Source organism: Xenopus laevis, chromosome 9_10L (genome assembly GCF_017654675.1).
Source record: "Xenopus laevis strain J_2021 chromosome 9_10L, Xenopus_laevis_v10.1, whole genome shotgun sequence".
Lineage (NCBI taxonomy): Eukaryota > Metazoa > Chordata > Amphibia > Anura > Pipidae > Xenopus > Xenopus laevis.
This window is the reverse complement of record NC_054387.1, coordinates 79,101,908-79,116,783: the sequence shown is the minus strand read 5'-3', so window position 1 is coordinate 79,116,783 and position 14,876 is coordinate 79,101,908. Positions and strand designations below refer to the sequence as shown.

Here is a 14,876-nt window from a genome sequence, read left to right as displayed (position 1 = left end):
GTCCCCGGTGGAAATGTCCCCAAATCCCCATTGTTACTAAAGATATTGTTATCTCTAACTATTCTTTTTATAGTAACTGGAAGTGAAACCAAAATATATCATAGCTGGAAAGACACAGAGTCTGGAATCTGGAAAGTCTCTCAGTGCTCCATAAATAAGCACTATACGGTCAGCAGTTATCCTAGAATTCACTTAATTAAGTTATTATATTCCTCATTACACAAGTACCATATAGCAGATTATTTCTTACGCAATTACTACAACTTTTAGAACAAAGCCACACAAATCACCAAGCTTTCTAACCTATCTAATGTAGCTTCCAGCAGAAGCAGGCTGCCGTATCCAGCATGAATACGGTCAGCAGGTAAAACACAGAACACTGCAGGCTTTCTCCTTATGTCCTGCCTAGATTTAAGGTGACCAAAGACGTTACAATAACAATCTTTCCTGGAAAAGATTGTTTGTTTCAATACACATGTGTAGAGCTGAATCATGATATATACAGCGAGAAATAATAGAATTCTACCTGTATCTGAGGATTCAGCACTAAAGATGGCCAATGTTCAGGTACCTTCAAAGGTACCCAAACAAAATATACTGGCCAGCCCGATCAACGAGCCAACTGATATCCAAGTCTTCTGCCGATATTGGTTAGCTCGTCTCTCACCATACACGCACCGAATATTGTCAGTGCATCTGTGGCAAACTTTACAGCCAAGTGTAACAAACTATTCCAGCAACCTTAAGAGTAATCTCTTATTTTGAAGATCAAACAGTGGTTAGAAGAGGCCAAGCAGGCTCTATAACAAGTGCTATTTTTATAGCTTTCTATGTTTTATGTACTATAGTAAAAATGTCCCTTTACTGCCCCTTTACACTTTAAAAGCACTAGTTCCTTTTCACATAGCCATGCAGTGAAGTTCTACATTACATGAGTTATGTAAGTATCTCTATAGTACCAATTATGTACAAAGCACTTTAAAGAGATCAAAAATACATGTAGGGAAACAGTAACAGACAAGGAAGACATCACAATATAATCTCAAATTCCTTTTAGCTGAATGGACTGAATGTCTATTTTGCCCCTGTGCATGAATAAATATAAATGTGTCCTCTTTTACTATTTAATGGGTTGCTTATATTCTTCCTGAATTGGCTCTGCAGTACACCTACTCTCTGGCTTTCTGCATCACCAAGCAACAAAAATCACAGATGCATCCAGTAAAATGAATTGAGGAAAAATCATCTGTGTTGAAACATTTAGCCAGAAGGACAATAATGCAACAGATTTGCAGATACAAATGCAAGTGAAGACACATGTACAGTTACACAAGTCCAAAGTTTGACGTTTTTATGCGACACCCTTACTGTAACAAGATTTTGTCCTCACAAAGCCATGGACAGTGCAAAAAAACTAGTGCAATGTTTAAAATCTGAGTGCAATGTGCCATGATGTTTGTAATTTGTAGCAAGCCACAGATTGATGTTTTAGTATTGCGTAAATCTGTTATAAAAAACCACCCACGTTTAGCATGTGCGCAAAATGTAAATGACCAGTAACATATGAGAGCAGGAAATGTCATCTGATTTTTTTTTTTGCTGGAAACTATTGCCCAATCGTTTGATGTCCTGGTTCTGATAAGTGTATTTTTCCACTACTGTTAGCATTGACAGATAGTTTTATAGAACTACAGAAGGACATATACAAGCACAGGATATAAAGGGACACACAGCACAGGTGACTGCAACATACAGTTCCTTCATATGGAAATCAGCTTTACTATACACTGAATATGCCGTATCTGGGTTTAGCAGCTCTTTTTACCCCACCTAATGCATATGAGTTATTAGCATCAGAATTCATGCAGAGTGCAATTTGATTCTTGGCAGATAGATTTATCACCAAGCCTATATTTAAACCGCTCCAGCGTGATAGCATTGGGGAAGGAAGCTGCCTCAGGGCTAAAGTACACAAGAGATTATGATCAGATTTTGTGGGTGAGATTTTTTATCTGATCTTGTCATGAGGCACCATGCAACGCCACGCAACACTATGAGGTTTATAGGATGCTACAAAATCTGATCCCCCATTAGTGTAATGCAATGTCGGGTCATATAAAGTCAGATGGGGTATTTTGTTCATTTGTTTACATTCAACAGTAAGGAGCAGATTTATCAAGGGTCGAAGTGAATTCGACTTTTAATTTTCGAAGTAAAAAAATTCGAAATTCAAAGTAATTTTTTGGATACTTCGACTATCGAATAGGATACTACGACTTTGAATTTACTTCGGCTTTGATTCAAAGTAAAAATCGTTCGATTATTCAACCATTCGATAATCGAAGTACTGTCGCTTTAAAAAAACTTCGACTTCAATACTTCACCAATTTAAACCTGCCGAATTGCTGTTTAGCCTATGGGGGACCTCCTATGTGTTTTGCTAAGTTTTTTTAAGTCGAAGGATTTTTTTGGGAAAATTGTACGATCATATGATAAAATCGTTTGAATCATTCGATGTCGGAGGATTCTATTCCATGGTCGAATTTCGAAGTTTTTTCTACTTCAAAATTTGACCCTTGATAAATCTGCCCCTGAGCGTATTTCAATGAGATTTTTTTTTTTATCTCTTGGGATTAAGACGTAGTATACTGTGCTTCCGTCCGACAGGCATGTAGTGTAAGATGGCAAATCTTCTATGTAGTTTACTACACATCAGATTTTTGTATAAATCCCATTATATTGTGACCCATAAAACTGCATCCGATTTGTAGGATGCTATCTGTCCATCTAACACCATCCTACAAAATATCCTGTGTAATTTAGCCCTTAGTGAGCATTTAGGTCTGAAAAATCTTTTGCAATTAAATTAATGGCAGGTGAAGGTGGGGCTTTTGTGAGATTTTCAGAAATCTAATATATGCTGTGTGTCCAATCAGCCTTAGGGAGCGGTCTGTCACAGTGGGTAGACCGACCACTAATAGAGCTGTATTACTACCTTACACTTACAGTCTATAACATGCATGATGCAGTTTTGTAACTATTGAAAAATAAATATTATTCTTGGTGAAAAAAATGCAATTCCCCAAAGCAAAGCTCCTAAAAGGATATAGTTTGATGCAGGATACTTACCTCTCGAGTACAAGTAATTCTCCGGGGGTGAGGAGCCTCTTGCTGCAGCTGATACACTAGAATAAAACACATACATATATATGCAGATAGCTTTTATGACAAGAGAGTTCATAAACATAAGTCAATACAATAAAGTAAGTTTTTTTTGTCAAGGACCAGTGTATGACAGAACTCATATTTTAATCTGACTTTAAGCGCTCTTGCAGACGAGCGTTTTTAGCTGTGCTCCCCTGCGTTCCGGTTTCATGCGTTCAGCTGCAGGGGAGCGCAGGAGTAGCCGCACTGAATTCTTTTCGATGGAGCTGTACTCACACAGACGCATGTAAGCGCTGAACACAGGAAAAATGCAATATGCTGCGTCCCAACGCTTGGCGCTTACATGCGTCTGTGTACAGCCCCATTGAAAATAATTCAGTAATTCAGTGCGTCTACTACTGCAATCCACTGCGGCTGAACGCATGAAACTGAAACGCAGGGGAACACAGCTAAAAACGATCATCTGTAAGAGCTCTTACCATCAGGCCATGCACTCCCTGAGGAGTCCACAACTCCAGTATAACAGAAAAAGAAGTGGAAATTCAATAATCCAGTTTGCGTACCATCCAATATGCTATGCCTGGGTTTTTTTTATTTTTAGGGATATCTGCTGACAAGCAAGCGGAGAAAACCAAACGGCAATACAAAATGGCTTGACAAAATGTGCTACTTTTGTATAACATTGCTGAGATAATTAGCACTGAAATTTTCCATTTTTATACACTTTATGATGGAATCCTAGCGGAATACTGCTATATATACAGTGACTCTCTAGTCTCGCTATTGTCTCCTCAACAATGAGTGTCCTTTTTTGCTGTGCACCTCACTTTCCTTTACCAGCTTAGACATATGATAATATGAGCTGCAAAGCACTTAAAGGTGAGAAGATAAAAATCGTACAGAGATTATTTCAGAACAAAATAGTATAAAGTTCTACATGGACACTGCTGGATACTTACAGTATGATTTCCATACAGGAGGCCGGTATTCGTCGTTGTCTATAAGAGAAATAAGCACTAATATATTAATTACATTGCTTTAAAAGATAATTATTTACAAACTAAAAAACAGGATCACAGTTGAACTGCTATTCTAACCTGCTTTGGCAAATAAGAGCTTTGACTAACTTCTGATGGCACATGTTGCTTTCCAACCCACTGAAAACTTCACAAAATTAGAGATTTCAAGGTGAAAAGTATCAGCACAGGCACTCTCAGACGTATTCAATTTAGGTTAATACCACAGGGGTTAAAACTAGATAAGGTTTCATACTTGGCAGACTGAGTTTCAGCCCAATCTGGAATTAGATTTTTTTAAGTCAATGGGAGCCACTGGAGGCATTTTTGTACCCTTTGCAGGGCACTCACTGGCTGTGAGACATTTGCCAGCGTGCAGTTTAAATGTTGATAAAACTACGCACTTCAGTAAATACAGAGCAGAGTCCTACTGGTTTCTATATGAAAATGTTTGTTTTATGCACAATGTAGGGGTGGAGCAGAGCCAAGAGGTTAGGGTAAAACAGCCTGGCAATGACCTGACTAAATTGGGTGAGAACACTGCTACAGAAACGACATTATAGGGACTGCAAAATGATGTGTGTGCCTGTATATGTAAATACCCTAGTACTGCTGATATTGTCTATCATGGGACACAGTAATTTAATTACCTGCCAACCTGCCCAAGAGAATTTGAAAAGGCCTGATGCCTTGGGTACAATGAGAATAAAATAAGATAAATACAATTCAACACAAAGTAAAAGTCTGCTCAGCCATGAGGTATGGCTTCTGCCTGGCCAGTATGGAGAAGTGTGTTCCATGGAATAACACTTGACACTGATAACTGTAACAGAAAAGCAAGTGAACCCCAGTACGTATGTACTAGTTATTCCATAGCATCATTCCATTAATATTCTACTGTACCATAATAGACATATAACCTGTTGGGTATTAGAGCATGAAGACTGTAACTATTATATGTAGCATGATATTAACTCATGAATGATTGAAAAAATAATTATCCCATCTTATAAATAAATCAATGCTCACATTTGCTTTTATATTTAAAGCTGACCAGTAAAACAGGACTACGGTGACAGCAATGCCTATGTGATAAATGTCCAGCAGCTGCTCAGGACCCCAGTTTCCCCAAATCAACACCTGTGCATGTGTCTGAGTGAGCACCCATCATGCCTGGAGCTGGGGACCCCTGAAAAGCCCCTTGACTTGACATTGTAACCCATTTGCCTTAAAGAACTTCTCATTTATGGCAGTTCTTTTTATTGAAGATATTTATCTTTTCACTAAAGCTTTGTGTACAGCATTCCGTGAATTAAGAAATGTCCTTTCACAATGAAGGAATATTCCTACCACCATGCCAGTAAGAGGAAACAAAGTGAAGTGTTGTTAACAAGACATAAGTTCTTTTCCATGGAGTAGGCCTATTTTAAGGGTAAGCATACTGTCTTTAAATGAGTTTTATAAATGAATGTCAGAGCCGATGGCAAGACACGCATCAGAATGTATTTTTAGCAGAGCACCTCTAATTGGCACATTGCTGCGAACTTGTATAAAAGAGGCCAAGGTGGAAAGCACAAAAGAGGAGTTTAAAGGGAAGGGGAAGAAAAGGAAAACAGGAGGAGATGTGACATACTAAAGGTGGCCATAAATGTAAAAAATACAATCTTTTCTGCAAATATTGAGCTGAATTGTCAGATATACAGGTAGAAACAAATCTGACATATTGCTGGCCTCAACTAAAATCCTAATGTCTCAATTGTACCCTAATCTTTAGTTTGGAAACTCTAATTTGTAGGGCCCTCTAATCCTATAGTACTTTGTAAACCCTTGTTTGTCATCCACTATTTATTCCCTGTTTGTTATAACCAAGGTAAAGCACTGCGTATCTTGTCGGCGCTTTATAAATAAATGATCACGATGATGATGAACTAAGAAATTCCACGAATTTTAACTAAATGGCACATATCACTACTGAACTCTAGATGGTGCTATTCTTCAGATTTGCTCGTTACCCTTTAATGATACATGAGGTTTTACAGAGATTATACATCATTCACATTAGCCCCTGCCCCAGTGGAGTTTACGATCTAAGTCCCTCTTACATTCATATTCACTTTGGTCAATCTTTGTCAGAAGCCAATTATGTTGCTTGTACATTTGAGTGTGGGGAGAAAACCAACATAGGGAGCACACAAACATCCCATACCCCTCAACAAATTCCATTTTTTTGGTGACACACAGCTAAAAGCATCTGAAGCAAAAGGTGTAGTAGGACTGTATATAAATATTATGGAATAGGACAATCTGCTGTTTTACTAAATGGCAGGGGAATAGAGGCAAATGCTTCTTTCCAGCTGCACTCACATGCACTTAATGGTTCCTCTGACCTGTAAACTGAGCTTCTGCTCCAATTTATTGCAGGATCCCAATGAGCAGCAGGACTAGGACTCATTTTCCACTACCTTCCCCTGTGTGTGTTGGCCTGGGTTCTGTTGCAGACAGACACTTCATTCAAAAGTTACTGCCCCCAAATACCATAAAAAGTGATTTACTGGGCCATTACAGATTTGGTTCCCACACTATTTTGGTGTTTCTAGGCAGGGTTGGTTATCAAGAAGTTAAAAATGTGAGTTTCAAGTCAGGCTAATAGACCACCAGATTAGACCAGGGCAGGACTCTAAGCCTGCTGTCTTTCTATGTGTCCACCAAACATCGAATGAAAAGGTACTATGGATACAGATGACTCAATTCACAGGGAATCCTAGAAAATATCCAGTAGGCCCAAGAGAGCACCATTAGAATGAAATTATTAACTAAGTAGTCAAATAATGAGCAGGAATGGCACCATTTCCATCTCATATACAACCATATACAACCAACATACTGTGGAGTAGTCAGCAGTCAGAATCAGCCCAATTGTTAAAGGGGTAGTTCACTTTTAAGTTAACTTTTAGTATGTTATAGAATTGGACTTCGTTATTTCTTTTTTTATAGTTTCTTCTTCTGACTCTTTCCAGCTTTCAAATGCTGAAAACAAATGCTCTGTAAGGCTACAAATGTATTGTTATTGCTACTTTTTATTACTCATCTTTATATTCAGACCCTCTCCTGTTCATATTCCAGCCTCGCATGGTTGCTAGGGTCATTTGAACCTAAACATTACATTTATTTTTGAAGCTTAAGTTTATAAAATCTTTGTAAAAACTGATAACATATCCAGTGACAACTTCTGAAGCATACACTGCAAGCTTTGTTGGTTGCTCAGTGCCCTCTAGTGGTCTTTGACTATTTTTTCAAGACAAAAATAAAAAATGAATGTCGCAACAGTGGCTGATGCACCATAAATAATGCAATTGCACTTTTCTGTAAATTTGATGTAGTTGAACTGAAAGTTGTTGCCTGGTTGAGAGTCTTGTGCATGCGTGTCCTTGATTCATTAGACACAAGTTTGTTGTGCCTATTGATGCAGGGAGTGAGAGAACCCTGGTGTTACCAACTGAGCTGGAGGTGGCGTAGCTCCAATGTTCCCCTGCATTTATAAGTGCAACTGTGCTCAATTTAGAACAGGAGGCAAAGAGAACTGAGTGAAGCCAAGAACAATTATATGGAAATGTAAAGAGCACCCTTTAATGAATGGGGTTTTAGACAAAATAGATTGCAGGAAAATTTGGGCAAAAGCAGTATTGGACATAAACGAGTTCTATTATATCCCTTTTTTTCTAAGGTCCTGTTAATACCATTTCTTGGTAAAGCTATGTATAACATGCTGGTGCTATACAATAGCAAAACAGTATTTGAGGAGCAAAGGAAGCCCTGTTTCCTCAGTTAAAAAATCATCTTTATTTTCTTTGTTAAAAGAAAACTTTTCCCTCACCCCTCACCTGGTTGGGCGAGCTCCTTGTCAGTGTTCCCCTTACAAGTATTGTATGTACGATGGTGCTATAGAAATACTTTATGATGCCTAATATGAGTTCAAGTTCATGGTACATATATGCATTTACTGTTATAATAACTGTTATAATTTACTGTTATAATAGCCTGCAGGCATTGCCCCATGCATTGTTGGCCCCATTTCTAATACAGTAAGTCACCTGCTCTGGGCATTTGCCTTATCCACCGGCATATACGGTGCCCCAGCACAAAACGGACTACTTTGCCTTTCTTAACCATTCCTTGTGGATGGGAGAAATTACCAGCCCAGTCAATATCTGCTTGAAGCTATTCAGGCACTGTCCATTCTGCATGGGTCCCTATGTGGTCAGACTGCTGACATGTGAGATGCCAAATTTGGGCCAATGACTGAGCAGCTGCTGAACTGGTTAGCTTTCTGCAATAGTGAAGTATATGCTGGTGCATATCAACTATAATAATAATCATTAGCACCTTCTCCATTAAACACAGTAGAGCAACCCCCAGTCTCATACTAGCCATATAGTGCATACTAGCCATATAGTGACCTGGAGTTATTTAAATAAATGTTATAGAAACTAAGGGTCATATTTATTAAGGGTTAAATAGAAAATTCGAATTTTCACATTTTTTTCATTGGTCTTAACTGTCAAATTCGACTAGTGAATTATTCAAACTCATTTAGAATTTTTTAAAGAATTCAAATTTGATTTTCGAGACTCCCGTTAAGAATTAAAATTCTACTATTCGCCACCTAAAACCTGCTGAATTCATTTATAAGTCAATGGTAGGGTTCCAGTGGCAGTGACCAATTTGAAAATGTAAGTAGCCTTCCTGACTTTCGAGGTTTTTTTCGGAGAAAAAACTTGATTCACACTTGGTCAAATTCGATTCAAATTAGATTCTATTTTTCGGGTCGGTAAAATTTGTCCGAGTTTAAGATATTAGATTTTTTAATAAATAACCCCCAATTGAATTTCGAGGAAAATCAAATTTATTTTAGCTACAAAAAAAATTATACGAATTTGAAATTCGAATACACAAAAACAGGTGGCTGGCTCCAATCTCTAAATGGACTAACTAATTAACAACCTCCATTATAAACTTGCTTTAATGTTGTTGGATACTTAAACACATCAAATAAAAAAGGCAAAAAGCAAATAAACAACAAACACCAACAAAAAAGCAAGCAACCACTAGGTAATTCTCACCGAGTGGAAAGGGGTGACCTGGGTGTCCAAACCCCAGGCCCTTCACTTGAAGAAGAACACTTTATTTCAAAAATGGTAGATATTCAGCAATGCTTGTCACTCACCAAGTTTGTCAAGTGGCCGGGGTGCCGTGCCCCGAACCCGTAGCTTTAGGCGAAACAAATCCTCGAAAATGAATATGCACGCACTCCTGCAGCCATGGCAATTGAGGTTAAAAGTAGTAACTTTATTCCATCATGTTAAAAGTAGCGTCCTAGTGCCTCCAAAAGTCATAAACCAAAACAAATATCTAAAGCCAAATCAAATGAAGTAAGGTTTTAGATGTATGTCTACAATATCAGATTTTTAAATTTTATTATTAAATGATTATATTTCCATTTCAATAAAAATTTGTGATTAGTGATCATTTAGATCACCCAGCATATAAGGAAATTGCCAAAGGGTCTGTTTTTTTATATGCAATGATGTAACTCCAGGAATATGCAGCGCCACGTGATTGAGCCAGCAGCTGCATCTGTAAAGCAGTATCACTGTGGCTTGGCCCTATCCAAGGGCAAATATTGAGATTGTGTAGTAAGTCTTTATGTACACAAACTTCACCCAGCACATGGGTCACGACAAGAATGATTGTTGCATCCCACTCATGGCATGAAATTGGCAAGGAAGACACAAAACCGCCATATATATTTTCAGGCCCTTGCAACTTTAAAAACTATCTATGCCCAACAGAACTGCAAGTACCCACTCCCTTCCTCTCCTGTTTACAGAACACCATAAGATTTGGTTAATCTGCCCTAAAGGTGGCCATAAACGTAACAAATATGATCTTTCTTGGAAAAGAGCTTTCCAAGAAAGACTGCTCATTTCAATACACACGTGTAAAGCTGAATCATCAGCTATACAAGTAGAAACAATAGAATTCTACCTGTATCTGACGATTCAGCCTTCAAAGGCACCCGATCAACGAGCCGACCGATATCCAAGTCTTCTGCCATTATCGGTTGACTCATTTCCCACCATACATGCACCGAATAGCGTACGAAAATTTGTTTTGTACTATATTATCTGTACGTCTATGGCCACACACTTAAGATCTGCTTGATATTTGCCCAATTTGGCTATCCATGCACTGGGCCAAATCTATCAGATACAATCGTTGGGTTGGCGTGAGCAATGATCAGATCATATTGTTTGCATATGGAGATTTATTGGGCAAGGACCTCATAAATACACAACTGCAATCCTGGCACAATGGGATTTTCAAACTTGCCCAAAAGATTTCTGTACAATTTTTGGACAGGTGACACAGAGGTCTCCATTCCAGGACCAGTCTGGTGGAGCAGACTGAGCAGATTTTGTACAGTTTTACGTGGTGGATCTCTCCCTGAAGCCACACTTTCCTCCTCAGAGTGACCCAGCGATAAAGCTTGGAACAGTTGACAAAATTGTTACACCCCCAGCTGTTTTAAAACTAAAATTTACAGAATTTTCTGGCAGATTTTAGGGCAGAGACACACGCTCAGATTCTGGGAGATTTAGTTGCCTGGCAACAAATCGCCTTTTCTTCATGGCAGGTAATCTCCCAGAACTGCCTCCTGCCAGCTAGAATCGAAATCGCCGGCAGGATGGCACTCGGAGCGATTCGTTTCAAAGTCGTCCGAAGTCTCCTCGTGAGGCAACCTCGGGCGACTTCGGAAAACGGTGGCGAGTGCCACCCTGTGGGCAATTTATATTCTAGCCATGAGGGAGGCAGTTTGGGGAGATTACTCACCCCGAAGAAGAGGAGTTTTGTTGCTGGGGGCGACAAATCTCCCCGAATCTGAGCGTGTGTCTCTGCCCTTAGGGCTGCCATCAAAAGTCTTCCCCACCCAAGTACACAATCACGTAGGGACCACACCCCTTGTAACGGCTACACAAAAGATCAGCTAGCAATAAGTTGGGGTTTGCTAGGACAGCAGATTGAATGTAAAGGTGATGGTAAATGTGGAGATAAGTTGCCCCCAATACATCTGCTCTACCACTGGTGACTCATTTCCTAAAAATGCTTTCACACTGGCAATATTGTAATTTGCCAGTAAGAAAACATACACGTCGCTTCAGAGTAACGACATCTGTCCCCCCAATGATGGCCCAGGCTTTTACCAGTCTGTAATGCTGTAAATTGCAGTTTAACAACAGCTTTTGATAGCAGCTTTCCTCAGTTGTTGTGCCTAGTGTTGTTGCCTCCTCTTTTTTCTTCTCAATGTCGTTCGAATGTGCCTTTATTATCAGGCCACATGCATCCCAATGTCTCTTAGTCAATCTAGTCTTACATTATTTGGGGTATGGATGTTACATAACATCTGAGGCTGAACTATACAGACATAGCTGCTGCAGAACACCCTAAATTGCCTATAGCTTGAACATAGTTGGTGCCTGCATAGCTATTCCCCTGTAGTAATTATTAGCATGGTTTACTATAGCCCTTTAAGGTAAAGACTGCTTTATGTTAAATGTATAATTAGGAATATGCTATGGAGAAGGCTTTATAAATAGTACTTATGAAGAGCCAGCATATTCTGCAGTGCTGTACAACAGAAGGGCATATATATGAAACATACAAAGTATATATAAATTCTGACTGTTACAAGAGCTAAATAAGGGCCCTTGCTCATTAGGGTCTGTACTCTAAAATGGATTTGTATTAAAAACCCAGCACTCCAATCCCCACTGGCAATGTAATAAGCAAGAGCTGGAGGGCCCTTGTGCTAATATCATATTAAATACTGCAGCCTTGTACCCAAGGGAGTCGCTGGCAGAACAAGAGCTGCAAGCACAGGAAGCATTCAGATTGGACTAGTGATTATTTCCTTCTCCCCATGGCTTTTGGTGTTTGTTAGCTTTTCAGCAAACTCAGCACATCCCTTCCTGTAATTTGAATGCTGTTTAAGACTTTCACTAACCCACCCCTTGTTATATTGCCACAGGGCAGAAAAGGAAATGTGAAGGAAACAGACACAAAAAAAGAAATTAAGGCAGCTAGGGAATGAAAAAAAATAAGACCCGTCTTCAGCCGCAGCTCAAGGTTTGTGCATCTGTAGAATTGATCTAGCTACTCTAAGAGCTCTGATTATGGGAAACAAAAATGTCACTAAGAAATTATAGATTAGATCAAAAATTCTAACTATGTTCTAATATAAAGTCTATGTCAATGGGGGGCAATGAAAAATGAGTAAATAAGGTAGGCACAGGGAAGAACTGCTAGGATATCACTAATGAAGCCCCCAAAGAACCACAGCAATTGTTATCGCCATATATATTTCCCAGCAGCCTAACACTACTTGGTTGCCTTGGAGACACAGCAAAAGGTCCATGTGATTACAACAGAGGGGCAATTTGTGTTTTGCTCTGTTCTATCACTCACTGTGACACAAGCATTAGAACTGAGCAGAGAAGCATCAGTACAACACTTCTTATATCAGTAATGTGACTTTCTTGCTTCTGTTCTTGATGTCAACAGTGTAAAACTGCTTATATCATTAAAACTGAAAGAAAAATAAAACAGTAGCTTTTACTTGATCCCAACTAAGATATAATTAATCCTTATTAGAAGCAAAACCAGCCTATTGGATCTATTTCATGTTGATTTCATACGTGATTTTCTAGTAGACCTAAAGTGGTTGTTCACCTTCAAACAACTAGTTGTGTTCAGATAGATCACCAGAAATAACAACTTTTTCCAATGACTTTCTATTTTCTATGTGTGACGGTTTTTCTAATATTGAAGTGTAAAGTGTAATTTTACTCCTTCTGAAGCAGCTCTGGGAGGGGGTCGCCGATTCTGTAAACTGTTATAAATTGATACATTTAGTTGATACATTTCTTATCTTTGTCCCTGCTGAGCAGAATCTCTGGGTTTCATTACAGGCAGCTGTTAGAATTGATACAAGTGTTGCTAATGCTCCAGAGATGCTGCTGAGAAATGTATCAACTAAATGAGAGACACAAACATTCACCTTAAGGGCTCTTACTCATGAGCGTTTTTACCTGCGCTCCCCTGTGTTCCGTTTTTTGGCGTTCAGCCGCAGGGGAGTGCAGGAATAGACACATTTCATTATTTAAAATGGGGCTGTACTCACACAGGCGCGTGTAGGCGCCGAACGCAGGACAAATGCAGCATGTTGTGTCTCAACCTGCGTTCGGTGCCTACACGCGCCTGTGTGAGTACAGCCCCATTTTAAATAATGAAATGCATCTATTCCTGCGCTCCCCTGCGGCTGAACGCCGAAAAACGGAACGCAGGGGAGCACAGGTAAAAACGCTTATGAGTAAGAGCCCTTAAACTTAGATTTTGCAAAAAACTTAAAAAATAAATAATGGAAAGTAATTGAAAAAAGTCATTATTTCTGGGAAACAATCTAAAAACAACTGATTTGAAAAAAGTGTTTGGAAGGTAAACAACCCCTTTAAGGTATGAAGATCCAAATTACGGAAAGATTCATTATCCGGAGAGACCCAGGTTGTGAGCATTCTGGATAACAGGTCCCATACCTGTACATGTAAATATATGTAAAATATCTGTAGCTTTACCTCTGTAAATCTGGAAGGGATTTTTCAAATGTGTGAGGTCTGGGTGTTGAATTAGAGAAATTATAGTTTTAAGATGGCCACCCTCTTTATCAGAAAATGCTCTGCTGAACGTAGTGCTTCAGGCCCATGTACATAGACCATCTGTTTATTTTACTCTGCATGTCTGGCTGAGTGGTTATAAGTACAAAGACATATGGACAGATAAGAGAGATGAATGAGGGTTTAGTCATAGAACTCTTTCTCAAATTACTGCTATTTTCTTCATGTCTTTTGTTACTTCTTTTCGTGTATATTACAATGAGTTGCACAATATACACTTGTAACTTTCCTGCTACAAAAGACTGACCCAAGTCACTAAAATTAAAGCCAGCAAAGCTTTAGCAGTCGCACCAAAGCTGATGTATACTAAAAGCTGTAGTGGTCACATGCTGTCCTCTATAGGGCACATGCAATGGGCATCTCTGTCAGATGCCATTTGACTTTTTTACTGTGGCACATGCTCAAGCCCTGCCAGCAATACTGAGTGAGATTAAGTGCAACTGTGCTCACTAAACATTAACTTCTGATTTTGTTTGTGCATAGACATCATCCATGAGCTGCAGGGACCCAGTCTGGCTAATGGGCCAATACATATAGACAAATATATATATATATATATATATATATATATATATATATATATATATATATATATATATATATATATATATATATATATATATATATATATATATATATATATATATATATGTTTGTTATAATGGGCCAATACCCCACTATCTAAATTGAGCTGGATGGATCTTATAAGTCAAATAAATTTAGAATTGCTGAGAAGCAGAGTGGGACTCAACAGAAACAATCAATTAACATCACATGATCGGTTATGCTAAACATATGAATAATATGTATAAACTATCAAAGCGATTACATGACTGTCTATAAAACGGAGGCTATAGGGAATGCTTCATAACAACTCCTATTATTACTATTATATTTCCAACATATA

At 38.7% G+C, this 14,876-nt stretch overlaps 1 protein-coding gene across 3 annotated transcripts in view; it reads right to left on the bottom strand.

The window, feature by feature from the left end:
- The window catches only part of chn1.L (chimerin 1 L homeolog), a 76,037-nt gene that overhangs the window by 59,340 nt on the left and 1,821 nt on the right, over positions 1-14,876 (bottom strand). For all 3 annotated transcript variants that reach the window (XM_018234088.2, XM_041575505.1, NM_001086866.1), the window contains 2 exon segments: positions 4,125-4,163; positions 3,130-3,185 (listed from right to left, as the gene is read on the bottom strand). In XM_018234088.2, coding sequence (XP_018089577.1) covers positions 3,130-3,185; positions 4,125-4,163 — 95 coding nt within the window.